At 42.1% G+C, this 23,435-nt stretch overlaps 1 protein-coding gene and 1 non-coding gene across 2 annotated transcripts; one reads left to right on the top strand and one right to left on the bottom strand.

Annotated features, from left to right (window-relative positions):
• Positions 1-98: 98 nt before the first annotated feature.
• Tti2 (TELO2 interacting protein 2) lies at positions 99-10,056 on the bottom strand. Its single transcript, XM_023722027.1, has 7 exons — positions 9,323-10,056; positions 7,914-8,100; positions 6,645-6,737; positions 3,982-4,169; positions 3,761-3,904; positions 1,389-1,551; positions 99-221 (listed from the first exon to the last, which is right to left on the bottom strand). The coding sequence occupies exons 1-7, from the start codon at positions 9,973-9,975 to the stop codon at positions 117-119; spliced, it is 1,533 nt and encodes a 510-aa protein (XP_023577795.1). The 5' UTR covers positions 9,976-10,056; the 3' UTR covers positions 99-116.
• A 567-nt stretch (positions 10,057-10,623) lies between these two features.
• On the top strand, positions 10,624-10,728 carry LOC111818360. The gene has a single exon (XR_002822377.1). It is a non-coding gene; the product is annotated as a small nucleolar RNA U13 (small nucleolar RNA).
• The last annotated feature ends 12,707 nt before the right edge of the window (positions 10,729-23,435 follow it).

Genomic DNA, 23,435 nt, shown 5'->3' with positions numbered 1-23,435 from the left:
CTTAAAATGTTTAATATAAAAATATCTTTTTCTACTACTCCATTCAGACAATATGAGACAAAAAAAAAAAAAAAAAAAAAAGAAAGAAAAAAGACCTTTCCTCTTGGGCAGTAATCTTACATTCCGTGGTAGGGCATACTGTCACAATCCTGATGCACTTGCCTGATGCAGCTCACCACTGTGCTGTCCTCACAGCTGAGGAGGATTCTGGCCAAAAGATCCTGAAACATAAAATGAACATGCACTCACGTTACAAAATTGTTATTTTCCCACTTTTATCTCGATTCTTTTTTTCTTTGGAACCAAGAATTGAACACAGGGCCTTGCCCTTAGCAGGCAGGCACTGTGCCACTGAGCTATCTGTCCAGCCCAATTTTTATTCCTTGGTATTATATCCAAAGAAGGAATGTAAGGGTGACACTAGACAACAGGTGTAATAGCCGTATTATGTCTAAATATTTTCAGTATATAAATTCATTTTGATGCTGCAGTCTTTCAATTAAAAATCCCTACATACAAGGGCCAGCCAAATAGCTCAGCGGATTAAAGCACATGCAAGCAGGTGCGGGGGCTGGGGGTTTGATCCCCAGGCCTGCCATGGTGGCCAGACCCCTAGGGTGTGCTGAGACAATGATTGAGACTGGGTGTGGTGGTACATGCCAATAATCCCAGCACTTGGAGGCTGTAAAGAGGAGAATTACTAAGACTCTGAGATAGTAGTAAGACCCTGAACACCCTTCCCTAAAATAACAAAGAATCCCTACATACAATAATCAACACAACTAGTTCACTAAATACATACAAATGTACACATAGGTATTCTAAGCTGTCACATAGGTATTCTAAAAGTCATTGAGAGATGACTTTTGTGGAATGTGGAACCAGTGGAGGAATCCCCTTGTGGACAGAAAGTGAAAAAACATCTGCTTAAGAGGTGGTGCTCCCCCCCAAAATAGAAACATTTCAGGTATCTGAATTACTCTGAATTATTACTATTACACTGTGGTAGCTTTGAGCTTATTCCCTTTTACTTAATTCACAAGAATAACTACAAGCTCTGATACAAGCTCTTTTGCCTATTCAGTCTTGCCCTTCAATTATACCTGCTTTCTTTGCCTTTTGCTGTAAGGAGTTCTGAACAGCTTTAAAAGAAAAATAAGAGGGTCTAAGGTATAGATCAGTAGCATGTACAAAGTCCGGAGTCTCATCTTCACCAGAAACAAAAGACTGTGAGATAATAATCACAACTACTGAAGACTAGAGGACATACAGGTGGGGGCTAAAACCCTCCATGTTCATTACCAGATTTGTTCAGTAAATTCAAATCTACCATAGGGGTTACCTACATAGAATGAGGCCCAAATGAAACCAGAGGCAGACTGCCTTACCTTAACCTGTCCTTGACAGCAGTGGTCCAAGACAATCAGGCAGCCTGTTGCCTCCTCTAACAAGGCATTCTTAACAGGCTCAGGCGTAAGGTTCTGGTCCCTCGCCACATCACATATCAGTTTCAGGAGAGCCTTCAACAAGACCACAAGTCTGCAGGAGATTCTGGAATCGGGAAGGAAATGTATTCAGATTCTAAATTCAGATGTTCCAACTTGAGACCAAAGGCTGTCTGGTAGAAAGCCCTCATTTAATAGTGAGACACTACAGTCAGCTAAATGATGTGGAAGTTCTGGTTTTGGAAACAACCTGAGACCAGCCTCCAGACTTTCAATTCTCCTATTGTACAGCATGCTGCCAGTATAGATAAGCACATATCACCTGGCCTGTTCAAGAATACCGTCGCTCCTTCCAGAAGTTTGGTTCTATTCCAAGGAAACAGGCCTTTGATGGGATCAGAAGGGAGTTCTCATCAAGATCCTATACTTTTTTTTTCCAGCTTTATTCATTTTTTTTTATTGAGAAATAAATATGAATGAGACAGTTTCACAGCTGATTAACAGGACAGTTTTGATAGTCGATACAATGTACATTGTTATCTTCTTAGTGGTTATCCATGGTACAAGAAGCAGACAGGATATGCTGTCCAAACACTGTTAGTACACCTCTTTCTTATGGAGTTAAGCGAAAGCAGCTGTAAATTTATCCTATTTTGTATATGTAAATACAAAATGAAGATCCTATACTTCTGCCCAGAGAAAAAGACCTGGCCCACAGTTAACTTTAGATCATCTTTGCCATAGAAGTTAATAATGAAGTAGGAAATTAAAAGTAGATTTCTGTGACTCAGCACAGTTTGAATTTTCAGTGATACAATTTCAGATCCTAGCTTACTATCAGTTAAGTATCGTCTATTTTTTTGTAATTATTAACCTTCTTTCCTAAAATTTATAAAACAAATTTCTGGAAATGGATAGGGATGATGAGTTATATAACATTTTGATATACTCAAATGCCACTGAACTGTACACTTGAAAATGGCAAATTTTTTGTATTTTTTAAAAAACCACAATAAAACTACATCTTTATAAAAGTGGTAAAATTGGACTTGCAATGTGAAAACTGCCCAGTAAACTATTTCTTCACCGAAATGTGACAAGGAGAGATTTTAATCCCTTCATGTAAAGAACATTCAGCCTTTTGCTGTGGCTCATGTGCCTCTCCAGCCTCTTACCTGTTGTCACTCAGCACATGTCCTGTCAGCCACTTCCCTCGCTCTGCCTCTTCACACACCTTTTTACCCTCCCTACATCTGGAGTCTTGGCATAGAATTAATCTTATTCTAGTCTAGTGTATTCATTCTTTTAATATTTGTGCATTTCATTCCAGGTAGGTAGTACATTTTGGGAGTATATAATACAGCCTTTTATAAGCTGCATTTTATGTTATCAGAAGACTGTAAACGGATGAGATCCAGTTATAAATGTGACTTGGGGGAAAAAATTCTCATGGGGGAAAAATTACTCTGGGTTCGTTGTATATTTGAGGCAGAATGACAGAGAACAGATGCTATGTGTTGGGGCACCAGATTCTTGGGCTGAATTAAACTTTTGTTAATCTACAGATGAAAGCTTGCTGCTGGCTCAGTGGCTTGGAATCTGGCAAACCAGATCTGGCACCCTCTGGGCCACAACTGGAATGCCTTCTAGGCACTGATAATCTAAGTTAGCATTCAGATGCTCTGCAAATGGTCAGTGATGCCCTATGATGTACTCTGTTCTTAGATTTAAAGAACTTTAAGATGAACGAACAGGAAGCATGTCTAATGCAGTGCTTCTTAATGGCACTTATTTTCATGAGTTGCGAATCTGGTGACATACATAATCTGTAAGCTTTCCCAAATTACTTGGCCAAGAATGGTTTTTCTTCTGTGGGATATCAAACTACCTGGGTAGGGATGGGCATGGGAGTGCAAACCTGTCATCCCAGCAGGCTGAGGCTCAGGCAGGACTGCCAAATTTGAGCCCAGCCTGAGCAACTCCGTAAGACCCTGCCTTAAAGAGCTGAGGATATAGCTCTGTGTACAGGTGTTGGGTTCAATCCCCCATACTTATCAAAGTACCTTGGTGGATATTCTTCAGAATACTGAATTTAAAACAAAAATGATTTAGTTGCAACTGTAAGTATATTTCAGCTTCCTACTGCCATTTTCCCAGTTCAAAATCTCAGGTGAGTGAAAACAGAACGCAGTCAAATATATCACGGGCCCTTCCTTCCTTCTACGTTGAATGTACCCCTGGGCAAGTTCTGAAGAGAAAGCTACCTAAGCTGTCTCCCTTTCAGCATATCTGTCTGGATGCTATAACCGTTGTACCTGGGCCAAGTGTAATACATGAGAACTTTTAGGGTTTCCAGCATCTTCAACCTCGCCTCCTCCTCTGGTCCATCATAAACCTCCAGGTAACCAACGATGACTCTTTCTAACCTCTTCAAGTGCCGGACACTTAGGATCCCCAACCTAAAAACAGAAGGGAAAATGTGACACTGAAGAGTGAAAGTTGGGGTGAATGGCAGGCCAGCAGCCCAAGTACCCACCTTCCCACAAAGGTGGGTAGATTCCTTGCATAGGTCCTGCGCAACAGCAGGCGGTGCTCTGCCTCCATGTGGGTCAATATCAGCTGCAGGACCTCGTCACAGTGTGTGGTTGGTCGAGCTGCATCACCCGTCCAGTGCTGGGCTTTCTCCAGGACTGGGAATAAATCCAACAGACACAGGAGCACAGCCTAGGAGGAAGGAAAGAAAGATGTATAGTTCATGCACCTGCATTCACAACACTCCTGATTTTTTTTTTAAGTCATTAATCAGCCATTATTAAGGTATAAGTCATAAAATTCTAAGATACAAGTAATATATTAATGCTCCCATGCCTAAATATTCGTAACAGCAGAACATACATAATGAAATGTTTTCAAAATCTTGTTGCTTGAATTTTTCTAAGTAACATACGAATTTCATGTAAAAATTTCAATCTTTGGCATAAATGGGTGAAGTGCATATTACTTTAAGTTTTTACCCTTTTTATATTTTTTTATCTCACTTTGAAAGTCTAAAATACTGTCCTTAGGACAATTCTTTCTTATATAATTTTTTAAAAACCTTTTATATATTTATTTGCTACAGGTTCTCACTATGCAGCTTGGACTCATAGTGATCCTCCTATCTCAGCCTCCCCAGCACTTGGATTACAGGTATGTGCCACCATGCCCAGTGTCAGTGGCCTGCAAGGCTTGCCAGGAGTTCTGGGGCTGGCACAACATGCGGTACAATGGATTGAACCTGCGTCTTTGCACTTGCCAGTATCTCTCCAGCCACAGAACAATTCTTTACTAATTTGTAAACTATGAAGAATGACAGAGAAGGGACTTTAACTTAAAACTTTAGGATTCTATGCCTACTGTCATTAAGTCACAAGTCTAAGTCAATTAGTGATATACACAGAATTTACATATACTTAAAACATTCCTACATAGACTCTAAGATGCTCTAAATTTATATCATATTTGACTATCTTAAGTTTTCAGTGTCAATCCTTACACACAAAAAGATGTTTCTAATTTTATATATCTCGTTTATTCTGTCTCCAGAATATTCTAAGAAATTTCCATTCACCTTCCCTAAGCAAACATTCTCCATAAGGCCTCCTTATAAAGCCGCCTAAAACCACCTCAAATCTGGCTAGCTACCTATTACTGAACACCCACTACACTTCATACAAACCTCTTCTAACAGTTACCACTGTATGGTATTTAGATGCTGTGGTGGATTGCTAACTGGTGGTCAACTTGTTACTGAACTGAACTGTGGTTCACCACAGTGTGGTGCTGGGTGTGGGAGGCCCACCTGAGGACTGTTGCCAGCAGCACAAGAGGCAGAACTAAAGAAGCTGTTGAGGCTGTTAGGGAAGCTGTTTGAAGAAGCTGTTCAGAGCTGTTGCAAATTTCTGGTTCCCTTGGGCTTTTCTGCTGAGGGACCCTGTCCATGCTGACTTTCCTGGTGAACTTGGCTGTTCTTGTCGGAGGAGGAGCTCAGTACCTTGTCACTGAAGATGACTGTGGTTCATTTTAGGGAGCTCTGGCCCTCACCTTGAGCATTGTTTCCTTGGTCCAGAGAAAAAACTGGTACACTGCTCAGCCTTCCTGAGAAGCTTGTCACGTTGGTCTTCCCAATGCGAACTTAGCTGGCCTCATCATCAGAAGAGCTGGTGACTTCGCTGTCGCTCAGACGGCTGTGGTACTTGTCAGGGGAGTCTGGTGCTTACCTTGTTTCCTGACTCCAGTTCAGATCCCTCAGCCTACTACCACAGATCCTCCATCCCACTGGCACAGACTTTCTAGCTTCCACCACTGACCTTTGGGCCTTTGCAGTGCCGATCTGTGAAATAGGCCTGCATGAGACAATGTAATGGGTTCCAGGCCTCTAGTTGGACTTCTGGGAGGCACTGTTATGGGCTCTAGGTCTTCAGCTGGACTCATACAGGATATTAGGTTCGAGGTCCTCAGCTGGATTCTTTGGTCTTTACTGTGTGGACAGATTTCCTACACTCTGTATAAGATTCTTTGGGTGAATCATTGTAAAATTATCTTATAAAATGTGTCTTGGAGCTGGGTAGACGGCTCAGCAGATAAGTGCTTCCCTGGCAAGCGCAAGGGCCTGAGTTTAATCCATGGTTCCGCCAGAAAAAAAAGTGTCTTGTACTGTATTGTTCTCCTGGCAAAATCCCAAACACAACAGATACATATATTTGTATACATAATCATAATTTCCAAAAATGTCCTTCCAAATGTCCTTGAGTTTCTTAAACTATCCAATTCACTTACCCTTGAACCTACAGTTACTAGCACACAATATTATCAGTTAATGTCTGCGGAATAAAAATAAACAGCACTAAAAACATGTGAAGAGTTTTGAATACGTGTTGATGTAAGAAAGCACAGAACATTTAAATTAATGAAGAGTATTTTCAGATATAAAGCCATGTGATATATAACTGACCCACAAAGACAAAATTGCCTTTTCTGTTAAGATTCGGAAATGTAAATGCCTGCTTAGTGTTGGAGATATTTTTAAACTGGCGACACTTTTTAAGTTATTAATCTCAATTTCTAAGAAAAGAAAATGTCTCAACTACTACTTATATAATGACATTTTCTATTCAGATTTATACAACCCACATAGTTATGAATAAATCTTACAATTACCTCAATGAGGTGGTACTCTGGCATGTACAGATGGTTGAAAATGGCATGATAGATGACTTGGGCTCTGTTATACTGTAGCAAATCAGCAACTGGCTGCAAGCAGACAAATTACCTGGTTAAAAGAAAGCTTTCCACAAATTGGCAAAATGTTAGTAATTTTAAAACTGGATTATATATACCATGGAGATTTATCTCTAACAGAGTTTTTTTTTTTTTTTTTTTGTTCTTTTTTTTTTTTTTTTTGTGGAACCAGGGATTGAACTCAGACCCTTGCACTTGCCAGGGAAGTGCTTATTCCACTGAGCCATCTCCCTGGCCCCACCATGGAGATTTATTACAGCATTCCACTTCTGTATTTATTTATTTACATTTTTTTTTGTTGTTGTTTTGAGACAGGGTTTTGCTGTGTAGTTCAGGCTGTCCTTGAACTTACTATCTAGCCTACATTGGCCTTAAACTCACTGTAACCTTCTTGTCTCAGCCTCCCAAGTGTTGGGATTACTGGCTTGCACCACCATACCTGGCTTATTTGTGGGTATATTTTGAAAGCCCCATAATATAGAGTGTACATTCCCTTTCAGTTTATTTATTTTTTGCTATTTACAAGTCAATTGTTAATCACTCAAGGTCTAGTTATTCAGATTGGTAATGACTCGTGCCTTATTTCTTCTGTAATTATCTTGGTTGGTATGTTGTTTGGGAAGACTGTTGGTGCTGGAGATGGAACCTAGGACCTTGAGCATGGTAGAGCACACAGTCTACCTTGAGCTGCACCTCAAGCCACATAATTATACTTTTAGTTGTACTACCTTATAACATATAGACTCTGCCAGGTTGGCAGAGGGAAAGTTTAAGGAGGAAAACACATAAATAAGTGAATTTAAAGACTTAACAATGGTAACAGAAACTTAGGGCTGGTGAGATAGCTCCGTGGACTAAGTGCCTGCTTAGACAAGAGCAGGGACAGGGGTTTGATCCCCAGCACCACTTGCTACACTGGCCCCGTCCCAGGCGTACTGAGCCAGCCATGGAGTCTGGGCATGGTGGTGCATGCCTGTAATCCCACCACTGGGGAGGCTGAAAACAGGAGGATCTCTACAAATCCAAGCTTCGTAGTGAGACCCTATACCAAATACATTAAAAAAAAAAGAAAAAGAAAAGAAACTTAGTAAAAAATTTAAAAATAAATGCAAGCAAAATTAATAGTTAAATCATGAAGAATTAATGAGTCACTCTGTCCCATAAATGCAGGTGACGGAGATCGCTTACCACATTAAGCACAATGTGATGTAGGCAGCGTACACCTAGGATTTTGTTCTCAGTCTGATAATCATCTGAAATGAGCAAGGATGGGGGAAGTGTGCTTTCTAGGTATTGCGTTAGCCAGGGCCGAGTAACCTGTTGCAGAGTCCAGGAGAAAACGTGTTTGACAGCAGGATTATTCTTCCAGGATTCCCTAAAAGGATACATGAAATCATACTGAGTACAGCGACAGGATATTAACTAGCAAAGAAAGGCAACCAGGTCAGCCCAGTGTGGTGGCCTGTCCTGTAATCCTAGCTACTCCAGGGGTAGAAGCAGAAAGGATCAATAGTTGCAGGCCAGGATGAGCAAATTGGTGAGATCCTGTTGCAAAAGTAAAAAAGGACTGGGGACTGGACACGGTGGCACACACCTGTAATACCCACATGGGAGGTGTGGTAGGAGGGTCACAAGTTCAAGACCAGCCTGGGCAACTTAACAACTTAGACCCTGTCTCATAATAAAGTTAAAAAAAAAAAAAGCAGGGAGGGCTGGTGACAGCACTGAAAGGACTGGCAAACACACACAAATCTCTGGTTCAATCTCCAGTATCCCCAACCGGAAATTCTTGATTTCACAACATATGGATGCTCATTTTATGATGTGCATCAAAACAATTCATGTAACTTACCCAGTGAAGATGTGCTGAGACGGAGAGAAAGAAATGTCAAACATTATCATGATAAAGGAACAAATCAGTATCTGAACACCAGTTTATAGCTGACAAATGACTCAACTAATCCTCAAAATAATAACTGGGTAAAGACATTATATTACAAGTAATGATACTGAGCTTCAGAGAGCCTATAACCTTGGCCTACTCAGACATTAGAAGCAACACTAGTCTAAAATCCAGCCAAATCCCTGAGAAAACGAGTTATGGTCCTTTTCTTTCCTTACTTCAGTTTTACAAACACTAACAAAATAGCAAGTGGAAACTCACAAAAAAAGTATTTTAACAAACATTACAGTAATCTAAAAGGTTTTCACTTTTCATTTCAAATACTCCTTCCCTAATAACTTCGCCTAATAACAAGCAATGAAATTAAAAATATGTAAGTTTAAATTGAAACCATAAATCTAACTCTTCAAACCCCAATCCTGACCTAACGATACTCAATCCCAGACAGAATTCCCAATTTTCCTTAACAAGTGTCAAAATTTCCAACTTTCAAAGGGCAGTTCTGGAAAGAAACTGGGTTTTAACCTTGAATTTGCTCCTGTCTAGTTTGCTCCTTTTGAGCGAATCATAAACTCTCTCGTCCCTAAAAGATCTATTACAACATCCTTATTTCCCTGATGAAGAAACTCAGATTTTTGACTTGCAGAGCTGTAGAGCAAACCTCCAATCAGCGGCAACGGGCAAGAGTACTCACTTATTCAAACTGGGTTTGAGAAGGCCCAGGATCACAGGCAATCGACCTTCCTCCTCTTGGTTTTCCCCGCGGAGGAACCCTGCCACGGACCCACAGTCTGTCACCCTCAGCAGGGCGGCAAGCACCTCTCCGGCGACGTCCCGGGAGCTCGGGCTGCCCCACGGCTGCTCCAAGCTGTGTGTGACGGCAAACACGTAGGCAGGTCCCGCCAAGCGACGCAGGCCTGCCCTCCACTCGGGGCAGAGCTCCCCCGGGGCGCTCCTGGCAGCCTCGACTTTGCTCAAGAGCTGAAGAAAGAGCGCGCCCACCTCGGCCGCCCTGGCGGCCACCTCCGGGCCGGCAGCGTCCCCGCGGGCCTCGGCCTCCCGGGGCGGGGACGCGTACTTCTCCAGGGCCTTGGCCACCTCTCCCAGGGTCTCGGGCATTTTGCGGCGGGCGCCGCCGCTCCGCGCAAATAAGCGCTCACATGCTGTGGCTTCTAATAGAGCGCCGAGGTCCTTAACAGCGGTAGCTCTCGCGTCGCGCCGCCGTGCCGGCCGGCCGGTGAGGCGACGCAAAATCTTGGAGAAGGCGAGCCCGAGCGCAGAGGGAGCGGCCGCCCCAGGCGAGGACGCGCCTTCCCGCCACGCTTCCTCCTCGCCGGCCGGTTCCATTCCTCGACCGCGGGACGGGTGCGAGGAGGGCCCCAACAGAGACGGGCAGAGGCGACTCCGAGGCGGGGGCTGCCTGGGACAAAGGGGGAGGCTGCCCGGGACAGTAAGGTGTGAAGGAGAGGCCTTCCTGGTAGCTTCAGACGCGACTCCGTGGAGAAACTACTCTTTCTGGAGGCGCAAAAACCCAAAAAGAACACGAATTTAAGAAATAAACTGCTGGGCCATGACGCGGACGCGGCTACGAGTACCTGCCGCCTTTCCCGCACAAAATCTTTGTCCAGCAGCTTCCGGCTCCTGCGAACATCACTACCGCAAAGCGCACGAAGCACTTCCGCCGATACTGCCGTAACACTTCATTTCACGACATCTGGTCGTAAAGCTACTTTTTAAAAAACCTGTTGAGAAAAAAAGGCAAAAAAGGTGGAGCTAGTGCAAATATATTTGCATAGATAAGCATCCGCTCGCTAATTTTGTGTATGTTTCCTTTATAAAGGTAAAAGCAAAAGAATGATCACAGGATATCAGCGGTACTTTTTAACCGCACAGAATTTTACATACGGAGTCTAAATATTCCTGCACTATGATAGTCACCCTTTGTGTGAAATTGGTGGCCTATATTTGGATATTCTCAACGGCATTTCAAACTCGATCCTTCGGTTCATAAGCGTGATGATTGGGTGTTCATGTCTTACAATACATGAGATGTGCCTCCCTCAAACCTTGTTACGACGTGGGCACATTACCCATCTGACATGAACGTGGAGGATCAACTTTTATTGAAATTTTGGAAACACTATGGCTAAACTTCTTGAGACCGGCAAGAGTCAGCTTCTGGCCTCCTCAGGTTCTCTCTTACGCTCGGGCCTCCCCGAGGGTTCTGTAAGCTCCTACCCTTACCCCTGTCGTTTTCGGCTCTGCGCTGGGAAGAAAAAATATGGGTGGTAAACGGCAGGCCCTGCCCGTTGGGCTTCCTGTGAGACGCCCTGGATTTACATACATGTGAGCACTTTTATTACAAGGATACTCGTGGGAAAGTTGTACAAAGGTGTTCACACGCATCTTTGCTAAGCGAGGCTCCTGGTTTAAGTCGCGGTTCTTCCCGCGGGAGCTGCGTGGGCAGACCGGCCCCTCTCGGCCTCTTTCATGTTGCCTTCCCTTCTCTCACCGATTGGTGGCGCTCACGATTCTCTCGGTAATTTTGTCTCTGCGTACTTTCGCGTCAAAGACCCAGGCGAGCAAGATGCGATCAGCAGGCCGTTACTGTGTCTTCCCGTGTGTGAGCGCTTCTTCCTTGGTGCCCTGCTCCTTGGGCTCCACTTGGATCCAAGCTCTCACTTGGGGGTGAGGGAAGTACTTGTGTTGTCGTTCACCCTCTGTACACGAGTTTCCTGAAGTGGCGACCGTGTCTTTAACCATTTTAAAGACGGCCTGGGAAAATGTGGTCATGCAATAAATGCTTGCTAAACCCGCACGGAGGTACCCCGAGAGCTGGCTGAATAACGCTCTCCTCCACGCACTTCAGCTCTCTGCAGCCGTGTGGGGAAGGGAAGCCCTCGCCAACCCCAGGATGAACTAAGTGGAAAAAGCAGGCCGGAGGCCGCGTGCGTGAGCTTTGCCCTTCTTGCAAGACACCTGGGCAAGCAGGACAACGGTGTGTGCATTCCCCTACATGTGAGGGAAGAAGCAAAGGTGTGTGAATTACAAACTAATAAAAACCCTGTGTAAGAACAGAGGGAAGGAATGCAGTAGAGGCTAGACTTCTCTGCATACTGCACTCATAGTTTTTGAGTTTGGAATCATCTTAGTGTTTCACTTTTTTTTTTTTTTTTGCACTGGGGATTGAAGGCATGTATAATTATTCTTAAAAACAAAATAGCTAAACACATGCAGATCAATAAAACGGAATAGAGAATTCAAAAACAACCTAAGGCATTCAGCTGCCCGATCTTTGACAAACAAGGTCAAAAATATACACTGGAGGAAACGCAAGTTCTTTCACAAATGATGCTGGGGAAAACGAGCTATCCACATACAGAAAACTGAATCTAGACCCATATGTCTCACCATTTACTAAATTAAAATCGCCATAGATCAAAGACCTAAATATTAAAATAGAAACACTTAATCTTTTTTTTCCCAGAAACAATCTGTTACAAAATAAAATAAGTGAAATTCTTGAAGACAAAGGCATAGGCAAGACTTTCTGCACGGAACTCCAGTTTGTACAAGAAACAACAATAATAATCAAGAAATGGTATTCCAAGATATCAAATTAAAAAGTGACTGCACAGCAAAGGAAATAACAGTAAAGGGACAAACTACAGAATGGGACAAACCTTTGCTACCTACTCTTTAGTGAGCATGCTAATCCCTAGAATATATAAAGAGCTCAAAAAATGTACTGTGAGTAACTACCATGGAGCTTTTACAAGACACAAGGCATTAACTATTGTTACTCTCCTGTAAGCCCGTTTTGAAACTCTATTTTATTTTTCTTCTCTTTAAATAGAAACTGACTTTAAGGCTCATTACTTTGACTATATGTCAATGTGGCATATGCTAAGGAATAAAGAAAATGGCAAAGAAATAAGCTACATTTAGTAGTAGTATGTTGTTATGATAATTTGGATGCTATTTTGCATATTGCATCTAACATATATAAGACAGAAATAAGCAAAAATCTAAGGTTAGTAGCTAAAGCTTCAATTAAAGATAATTATCAAATAAGTGAAATTAGTACAAATTGTGTAATCTGAAATTTGAATGGGCAATTCAGTATGAATTAATTTTCTCACTGTACACAATACATATACATATATACTACATTTTTGCATATGCTGTTATAAATATACATGAATACATATATACTGTTTTCATCCACTAAAAAGGCCAAGAAGCGATGAGCTGTGAGCATCCTCACTGACCCAGTTCCCATGGAAATGCCCTTCTCACAAACAGGGACTAGTTGTAATTTTCTTAGGGAATGCCTAATTTTGGAACTGCCTAGCAATCACACAAGATGAGCCTGGCATTTTGTTGTGCCAGGAAGCAAAGTAGATGCCAAAAGAATCCAAGAATCAAGTTGAAATTGTATGCTTTGGCCAAAGATGGAACAATTTGAGCAGGAAACAAATACCATGAATTACACACATTAAATATATACAAACAAGATCCCCGGTGTGCAGTGCTGGCCCCGCCCTTGGGGTACGCACCCGTAATCCCAGCACTTGGAAGGCCGACAACAGGAGAATCACTTTGAGTCCAATCTACATAGTGAAACCATGTAGGCCCTGGAGACCCCGTACTAAATACATAAAAATAAATAAGTAAATACAAACCAGTGGATTCATGATGATACTAACAGCAAAATCCCTCATCATTCATATTTTGATCATATTTTGAAAGTGGGTAAATAAAAGGAAGAAATGAAGCATTTAGTCCACTAAATATTTCAGGGTACCTAAATTGTTTGTAGGGGTGATAAACGCAAGAGAATTGGAGAATTAGAAAATTATTGTTTTGTTGTAAAAAAAAACATATATGCATATACAAGACAGGATAGATATAGATATACAGCTACTTTCTCTTGAGAAGAGAAAAAAAGGTTTCATTGAGAAGAAAGGTTTGTACTAATATTGTTTAGACAAGATATCATGTCTGCATCTTGTCCTCTGAATAACTACTACGAAGACAACCATATGCAATGTATTAGTTATTGTAACTGTCCTACTAATCTGTTTTGAAACTGATTGCTATTTTATTTTTTCTCATTAAAATGAATAAAAAAATTATTTATTAAGAAAAAAGAAAGAAAGCCATTGTTTTCTCCTCGCTGTGAAGCGTTGGGATAAGGCAGCAGGCAGCAAAGGCTGCTCAAGTTACAACATGAAAGCTTGATAGGAACTTTGCAACGACTAGATTGTGCCAAGAAAGTCTGAACCCACTGATTTAAGTTCACATTACTGGCAGTGAGACAACCAACCAATGCCTGTTGCCTGAGGTAACAGGATTGGAAGTACGTACTCCCTGTGAACTATCCTGGCATACTACTTGACTCTAAAGGTAACCAAACTGCCACCAGATCTGCTAGCAGATGGTGAGCATAAAGGAAAAGAACAGAAGACACCAAGCTAAGACAGTGTCACGGATCTCACTACGGGTGTGGAAAATACTGCAAATTACTCCATTTCTTTCACAAGTAGCTGTCATGAAAGAAAAAATGGAATGGAGGGAGAACTGACACAGGTACTAAGGTTTTTTTTTAATTTTTATTTTTAGATAAGATTTCACTATATAGTGCAGGCCTTGAACTTCATACATAACCCAGGCTGACCTCAAACTCACCATTCTCCTGCCTTAGCCTCTTGAGTTCTGGGGTTATAGACATGTACCACAATGCCTGGCTTAGCACCTCAGCTAGTGGTAGGCATGGTGGCATACCCCTGGGCTCCCAGCAATTGGGAAACTGAGGCAGGAGGATCATTACAAGTTCCAGGCCAACCTTGGGGTGAAGTGAAATCCTGTCTCAAAAATAAAATAAAATAAATTTCAGGTGAGACTGAGGCTCAGTGATAGTGTACTTATCCGACATCCACAAGGCCCTCACTTTAATTTCTAAAACTGCAAAAATAAAGATGAATAAGATGTAGCTCAACCAAATGCAATATTCAATCTTATTTTCAATACACAGAGTTCTAAAAGATGTGCTTAGGGTAATTGAGGAAATTTGAGCAAACATCTGTCAGACGGATGTTCATGTAATTTGGCCCATAAATAAAACATGCTGAGAGTTTTATTTTGACAGTTTCTCAGACAGTTAATGCTAACACAGCATTGAACATATAACTCAAGGTATATAGCCAAGAAAACTAAAAAATCTGTGTGCAAGCAAAAACTTGGGTATAAATGTTTACAATTGTATTATTCGTAAAAGCTAGTGAAACATCCTGAAATCTTCCAGCTGATGAATGGGCAAATACTGTTGTTTGGATGTTCAATGACCCCCAAAAGCCCATGAGTTAAAGGTTTAGTTCTACTGAAAGACAGTAGACCTGTTACAAGGGCATTTTATGTTAGTCCTTTTTGTAGTATTTAAAAACAAAACCCTGAAATTATCATCTTATAAAGAGGAAAGGTTTACTTTGGTTCATGGTCTTGGAGGTGGAGGTGTCAGTCCCTAATCTTGGGCCACACGACCTTGAAGCCTGTGGTGAGGCAGCATCCACAGGATGGATAGGAGCACCATCCTCAGGACATAAGAACCTGATCACCTTGTTACAGCCAGGAAGCAGAAAGAAGGGGGCTGGTATTCTGATACTCACTTTGAGGGCACACATCCAACATTCTGATTTCCTCCCACTTGGCCCTACCTCCCAGTGACTCTGCTGACTGGGAACCAAGCCTTCAATAAATAGGCCTTTGAAGAACATTTCATATTTAACCTGTAGCAAGCTCTTATAAGGCTTATATCTAGATGTCCCCTCCAAAGCCTCATGCACTTACAGGTAAGGCCTGTGGAGTGACCAGATCTTGGGTGTATGATACTGGATTAGTCTACTGATCAGTTTAGTACTGTTCTGGGTTTGCCAGGGTGCAAAGTGGGAAGACCCATCCTAAGTATTGGGTGGCACTGACCAATAGGCTTGAGGCCTGGATAGAATTAAAAGGGAAAGGCCAGGTGTGGTGGCACATACCTATAATCCTAGCACTTGGGAGACTGAGGCAGGAGGATGGCCATGAATTTGAGGCCACCATGGTCTATGTAGTGAGTTCAAAGCTAGCCTGAACTATGTAGTGAGACCCTGTCTCAAAAACAAACAAAAACAAAAACAAAAACAAAAAAAAACAACGCACACAAAAAAAAACAGAAAAAGAAGACAAAGGGAAAGAAGAAGGAAGATGTGCTGCCTCTGTCTGCCATACCATGGACTGTTGCACTTCTGCCATGTTGCTCTGCCTCAGAGACAGCCAACTATGGACTGAAACCTCTGGAAACTGTGAGCTAAAATAAGCCTTTCCTGCTTTAACTTGTAGATGTCTGGTATTTTGTTTCAGCAACAAGAAAGTAACAGACACGAGCCTACTAGGAGAAGCTTGCAGTTGGGGGAATGGCTTTGGAGGGAATGGAAGGGTCTCAGTCATTTTTTTCTCCTTTTCTTTGCTTCTTTGACTTGTCTACTGTAGTGTAAGCCTGAAATTACTCATAATAAATTTTTTTTGTTATTGCTTTTATTTTATTCAGTGCTTAACTGATTGAAAGACACAAGGCAGTAAGTAGGAAGGAAAATGGAGTTAGAGATTAAACACATAAAGATGCAAAGATAAATTAGATATGCTTCCTGCCTCCAATAGGCTTTCTGGGGGGGGGGCATAGCGGCACCTGTAGCTGTGAGGCAGAGCCATAATGACGGCATTTGATAACAATCTGCCCCTCTGACTGAGCTCCAGGCCCTCTACTGAAGGCTGTTCATTTCCTCCTTGCAGCAGGCTTCTGAGACGGACATTATTATCTCCATTTTATAGATAAGGAAACTGAACTTTAAGAGTTGAGTAACTTGCCCATGGGCTTAGCAGAAATCTGAGAGAGTTGGTACTTAAATCTGATTCTGTGCAACTCCAAAGGCTGTGCTTTTTAACACTCCACCCTTTCTTTCCAAATCATGCAGTTACATAATCCTGAAATGACACTGTCTCTGAACACTGTGTAAATGACACTCATCAGAGATCAAGGCACTGAGCTACAGGAGTGCACAGTCCTAGGAGAACTAAAACCAATATCACCGGCTGGGTGTGGTGGCCCATGCCTGTATCATGCCTGCAGTCCCAGGCTGCGGAGGCTGAGGCAGGAAGATTGCTGTGAGTTTGGGGCTAGCCTAGACTGCATAGTAAGACCTTGTCTCAAGAAAACGAACAACAACAAAATAAAACCCCAATATCTTCTGTATTGGTCTGTATTCTGTACCTGTTCCCACATTCCGTCCGCATAATTTAAATTCTTGGGGTAGGCATTTCTTTCCATATCTGCCTTCCTCTCCTTGGCTACCCTCTTCCAGTTTTTGGAAAGCAATCGGGCAGCATCTCTTAAAGGAATAAATTAATTCAATGCCAGCTGTACTGCTAAGACTGTCACTTTTCTACAACCATATGTAAAGACATGCATTCAAGGCCGTAAGAAAAATAAGTTCATTGCCCCTCTACTCACAAAACGAAAACCTGAAAACAAAGGGGCTCAACAATGCAGACACACCATGGAATCTTCTAGCCGTGTTTTCTGAAGAGAATGACATGAAGTTCAGCCAGGTGACACTGCTGAATGGTGCATGTGACGCACAGGGATGCCATTAGCCACGGATCATAAGGCACTGCTTTACAAATGCTTTGTCCATATAGATTCACGTGTATGTGGAGGTGCAAGAACACTTGCATAGGAAGAAAATATGGACAAAGCAAAACATTTTTTCATCAATCATATATAAGGGTGATCAAAAATGCTGTGACTATTTAAATTTTTAAAAATTTGTTATAAAAAAGACACATTGCCAGTAATCCCCTTCAAAATTTGACCTGCTCACTTTGAACACATACACCCCATCATTCTTGCCACCTTATGAAACAGGTCTTGAGTGTCCTTTCATGAACACTTTTACAAATTGTAATCAAGAATTTGGTGAATGCACTTCTCAGTGCCATGCGACAGAAGGGAGGGCCCATAGAAACATTATGGGGAGTCCTCACCTTACACCCTGCAACTTCCACTCTCCCCCAGAGTCAAACTGACCATGAAAGGTAAATGTTTTGAATTGATTCAGGACATAGAAGCAACCATAGTAATGCAACTAGACACTTATGAAGCTGGGCATAATGACACTAATGAGAATTAGGATTACAAACTAATTCTCATTAGTGTCATTAGTCTGTAATCCTAATTCTCAGGAGACTGAGGCAGTAGAACTGCTGTAAGTTCAAGACCAGTCTGGCCTACATAGTCAGCTCAGAGCCAGTCTATACAAAGCAAAACCTCATCTCAAAAACAAACGAAAAGCAACAAAAAAAAAATTTTACCTTAATAAATTTTTATTTAAATTTTAGCATTCACTGTATTTTTCAATCTCCTCACATATATGATTATAGCCTCATATTCATATAAAATATGTATGAGTAGCTTTGTGTATAAATAGATTAAATTTTATGTCTATTTATTTATTTATTTATTTATGGAACCGGGGATTGAACTTAGGCCCTTGCACTTGCCAGAGAAGCACTTACTCCACTGAGCCATCTCCTCAGCCCTTAAAATATTTTTGAAGGAAAAATAGAAAACTATAACGAGTTCTAGGGAATTTGTGACCAAACACTAAAGTTCCCCACTTTCCAAAGACTATATGATGAGCAGTTTGGGGTGAAAAACTTCTTTATAGGGAAAAACAGAAGTGAGAGAAAGTAAGAGAAGTGTCTGCTCCCTTCATTCCCCAACAACTAATGTAATGAAAGCCTGACTCTATTCCTACATTGACTGTCAAGACTTCAGTAAGCCAAACATAATTAACAATGAGATTTTGAAACACTCTAGAAGATAATTATTGCTTTCCGTAAGCTACTTTTCTGATTCCAGACCAAATGGGAAAGGCCAGTACAATTCTTTGCTTCAGCCTCCCAGTTCCGTGAAGAATTGAAACTGAAGGTGGTTGTGGTGGGCACACCTGGAATCCCAGCACTCCGATCGGCTGAGACAGGAGGATCAAGTGCGAGCCAAGCGTTAGTAATTTAGGGAGACCTGTGTCAAAATGAAAAATAAGAACACCCAGGGGTTAGCAGAGTGTGAAAATCCTGAGTTCAATCCCTAGTAGTGAAAAAAAGAAAAAGAAAAAAGAAACTGAGGAAGACGGAAGTGATCCATGGAGCTTCACTTAGTTCTATCACCACTCCTAGTGGCTGTGCATCTGGGGAAAACATGGCTGTCAGCTTTGCCACAGAAAACACCTCCGACGTGTGGCTCACGACAGCCATGGCTTCCCAAGCTAGTTTTCAGGAACTCTGTGGTAGTTGAAACCACTGGCCCTACCTGTGAGTGTGCTACTGTCTGACAGATGACTGGCTGACTTCAGAGGCTGACAGTCCAAGGTCAGAGCCCCCCGCACTGCCATTTCTGGAGCTCCCATCCTGTGAAGAGCCAGGAGTTGGATCCTGAGTACACAGATCACTGATGCCTCCTTTCTTCCTCCCCTCCGGTCACATTGCCCCACTGCTCGTACTACCCTGCTTCTGTATGCCAGAACCCCCTCCCTGCAGGCCTTGTTCTTGAGAAGGCCGACTTGAGACTTGGGCCTCCCATCTCATGTTTGGCTAGGCCAAAAATTCTTTCTGTTTTGCAAAACTCATCATGTCAGTGATTGCCATACTGTGGTGGCAAGACGGCCTGGCTTCAGGGAGCCCCGGAGTGTGGTGGTGAATGCCTGTAATCCCAGCACTGGGGAGGGCTGAGGCAGGAGGGTTGCGGTGAGCTTGAGGCCAACCTGGCCTACACAGTGAGTTCAAGGCCAGGCTGAACTACAAAGCAAGACCTTGTCTGAAACAACAATGACAATAAAATCCAGCCTGAGGTAACCATTACATCGTTCTTTAGGTTTTGTTTTGTTTGAGACAGCATCTCACTATGTTGTTTGCTGGTCCTGAGCTCACTTTATATCCCAGGCTGGCCTTGAACTCACAGTGTTCCTCCTTCCTCAGCTTCTCAAGGGCTGGAGTTACAGGTGCGCACCACCATGGCTGAAGCTGCAGAACTTTAATATTGATTAGAAAGGTTGGTTTGGGGTAAAGAATATACTAATTATTTTAAATTACTATTATACTAAAACCGTGTTCTTAAAATTTGTAGGCAAGCACCTTGAACTCATGGCGTTCTCCTGCCTTAGCCTCCCAAGTGCTGGGATTGCAGGTTTGAGCCACCATGCCTGGCTGCACCAAATGAATCACAGTGAACAAAATCCTTTGAAAAACTGCAAAGAGCTATAAAGGTAAGAATCTTTTACGCATGAAATGCCCATTAAAACAACAAAAGGTATATCCATGTTGAAAATTTGACTAGATCCAGACATTGTGGTGGAAATCCATGGCGTCCCCAATGTACTTCTAAAACCACTCTGCTTAGTTTGACATTTCTACGAGCATCATTTATTAGGGTAGCGCACGACCTAGACAGTGGCGGTGAGCCTGTGGCACTGTCCCACAGCAGACAGGCAAACCTGTCCATCAGCAGGCTCTGTGTGATAAATAATTGGGCTTGGGGTCGCAGTTTGGGCGCCCTTTCTGATAGGTTCACTATCACTGATCTACTGATTTTTTTTCTTTAATTCTAGTTACAGGGACACGCTATGCAGCTCTGACTTGTAGTGATCCTCCTGTCTCAGCCTCCTCAGCACTGGGATTACAAGTGTGTGCCACCAATGCCCAGTTTTGGTGGCCAGCATGGCCTACCCAGGTTCCAGGCTGGCACAGCATGTGGGACCACAGATCAAACTCAGGACCTTGAGCTTGTCAGGCAGGTGCTTATGCTGCCGAGCTACCCCTGAGCCCAGATCTTCTGAACCACTGGCTCTCCCACCCACAGTGGTAGAGCCTGTCCACCTGCTTTTGATTGAGGACCCTGTGCAAGTTGTAAGCCCTTTATCTTCTCTCTTCCATCATTCCCTATATTGCACGCATGCTCAGTTCGTCCTTAAATGTTCTCTGTATTGCCGCGCTCCTCTCTGGCAATTGCCTTATTTCTATGCTCAGCAAAATGTCTAAACAAACAAAATAAAACAAAAAAAAACCCCACCCTGGACATGTTGCACCCAATTCTTCATTTATCATTCCTTGGCATGATTTTTTTTCTTAATATTTTGCGGTTAGTTATAACTCTTGAGTTTTTAAGGCTTTATGATAGTTTTATTGTTGTTGATAGGGATGTCATTTGTAGTACTGGGGCCCAAATGCAGGGCCCCCCACATTAGACAAGTGCTCTAGTCCTAAGCCTCATCCCCAGCCTTATTTCTCACACTTAAAAGGTGTAAGTCCTTCCTCCTTCGCCCCCATTTCCTTTATTTTCCTTTTTTTTTTTTTTTTTTTTTTTTTTTGAGGGATCAGGGATTGAACTCAGGCCCTTGCACTTGCCAGGGAAGCGCTTATTCCAGTGAGCCATCTCCTCAGCCCCCCATTTCCTTTAAAGAGATAGGATTAGTTGTGAGCTTTTATTGATAGCCTGACGTGTCCTAGATTTCATCAGTCCTTCCCAAGCGGCTTTAGCTGCCACAGAGGGCCATTGCATAATTTTATTACTGCATTAGAGTTACAAAATTGTAATTTTCTCATTTAATATTTCCTTTTTCTATTTTTAATCTGGAACACGCTTTAAATGGCACTTTCTTGTAGCAACTAGTGTATTGATCATCCTGAAATACAATTTATACAGGAAAAGCAGAATAAGGACTTGAGTTTTCCTCCTTACCAGTGTTGCTAATGAATTTAGTGCCTGGTGACAGTTGAGGCATGCCTGACATTTCCTCATGGCAGTCCTTATCAGTGCCACATGATCTCAGGGAACTTCGTCGACTCGGTGAGTTTTATTCTGTTGTCAAATTCAAATTGTCCCATCTTTTGCCGACTGGAATCCTTTCATTTTGGGCTTCTGCGTCCTTTGTGGAATGTTCCCTTGCTTTCCAGAACAGCAAGACAGAGTCAAACATTCCTCTTAGAGCCCTGGTGACCTTGAAGGGGACATTTGATCGAAAGGTTATAGTAAGTGCGGTGAAATCCCATTGCTACTGAATTTTCACTGATTTTAGGCTTATCTTTCTTTAATAAGAAACTTTATATAGCTCTCTTATTCAGTGAAAATCCTGGTCAATAACATTAATATAATTATTTGCTTTATCAAAAATGCACATATAAGGATATTAAAATAGCAATAATGTTATTACAAAATATGAGACAATGCAACAGAGTTTAAGATTTTTTTTTTTTTTTTTTTTTTTTTTTGTGGTGCCAGAGATGAAGGCTCTTGGACCTTGCTCGTACTAAGCAAGTGTTCCACCACTGAGCTACACCCCCAGACACAAGCAGTTCTTTAAATTTTAATTTTCAGCAGTACATGTTTGTGGTACATATTAATGACACGCCTCCTAAAGAGTTGGTACATGTATACAATGTATCTACGCTCTCAGCCCCAATAATTAAGGACTCCTTTGCTGTTCTTTGTCTTTAATGAAAACACAATGATGTTTACACCATCTACACTGAATCTTCCTTTAGAGGCAAGATCTTAATATCCACACTGTAAATATTTGGTTTATTTGGCACTACTATAAATTCTTCTTTTAAACAAAGCAGAGATATAAAGTAAGGTAAAATTCAGTTTCTGGTACGATTTGTTTTGCCATGGCTACTCCTTAAACTACCAAAAATTAAAGCGTGGTATTATATATTTTTAAGAACTAAGTTTTCCAACTTAACTTTCTTAGAGAATTTTGGTGATTCTTGGATCATAAAAAAGTATATATGTATATAGTGTAATTATATTAGCAAAAAGATTTTTTAACATACTGTTTCAAGTCTTTTGCTTTTTTAATATGCTGTGACTGCTGGTCACAGGAAAGGATCTGCCTTTTTGGGGAGTGGATCATTTACTCTCTCACATCTTTTGATAGCAGCACCCCAGTGGTGGGCCTTGGGACTCTGAGGCTTACACAAGTGGTTCTTCCGACTAAACCTGAATCATACTACCAGCGTCCCTGGTATTCCAGCTTCCATTGGGCAAGTCAAAGGATTTCTCAGCCCCCACAGTCATATGAGGCAAGTCTTACCATAATGACCTCTTACATATTTCTTGGCAAAGGATAGAATCACAGCTTTGTGTAGTGATCTTGTGTCTTTGTGTGGTTTTTGGGATCAAACTCAGGGCCTTATACATACTGAGCAGTGGCTCTATCACTGAAATACACCCCTAGCCTATGGCTCAATGTTCCTCACTGACTTTATTCAGTTCTACTTATGTATTTGGTACAGGGTCTCGCTACACAGCTCAGACTCATAGTGATCCTCCTATCTCAGCCTCCCCAGTGCTGGGATTACAGGTCTGCGCCACCATGCCTGGTTTTGGTGGCTGGCTTACTGCTGGGCCAGCACAGCATGTGGTACCAGGGATCAAACCTGGGTCCTCGCGCTTGCCAGGCAGGCTCTTAGACCACTGAGTTATCAGCCCGGCACTTTATTCAATATAGTCAGACAACATCTCATTTCATAAAACAGAATGAGGTATTCTCATTGGCTGAACTGAAGAGGTTGGTTGTGTATAAATACAGTGACTGTTTAACAAAACATTTAAAGACAGCAGCAAGGGGCCGGGGAGATGGCTCAGTAGAATAAGTGCTTCCCTGGCAAGTGCACAAGTGCAAGGGTCTGAGTTCAATCCCCGGTTCCACACA

This window comes from Octodon degus, unplaced genomic scaffold (genome assembly GCF_000260255.1).
Source record: "Octodon degus isolate 3935 unplaced genomic scaffold, OctDeg1.0 scaffold00088, whole genome shotgun sequence".
In the NCBI taxonomy this organism is placed as follows: Eukaryota; Metazoa; Chordata; class Mammalia; order Rodentia; family Octodontidae; genus Octodon; species Octodon degus.
Note: the sequence above shows the minus strand (reverse complement) of the source record. Positions and strands in the feature narration are given on the sequence as shown.

Excerpts from the sequence above, each read along its gene's own strand:
- Tti2 (XM_023722027.1), bottom strand. The coding sequence starts at position 9,975 with ATGGAACCGGCCGGCGAGGAGGAAGCGTGGCGGGAAGGCGCGTCCTCG. Across the intron at positions 8,101-9,322 it reads CTCAAACCCAGTTTGAATAA|GGAATCCTGGAAGAATAATC; the intron begins GTGAGTACTCTT and ends GTATCCTTTTAG. Across the intron at positions 3,905-3,981 it reads CTACCCACCTTTGTGGGAAG|GTTGGGGATCCTAAGTGTCC; the intron begins GTGGGTACTTGG and ends TTCTGTTTTTAG.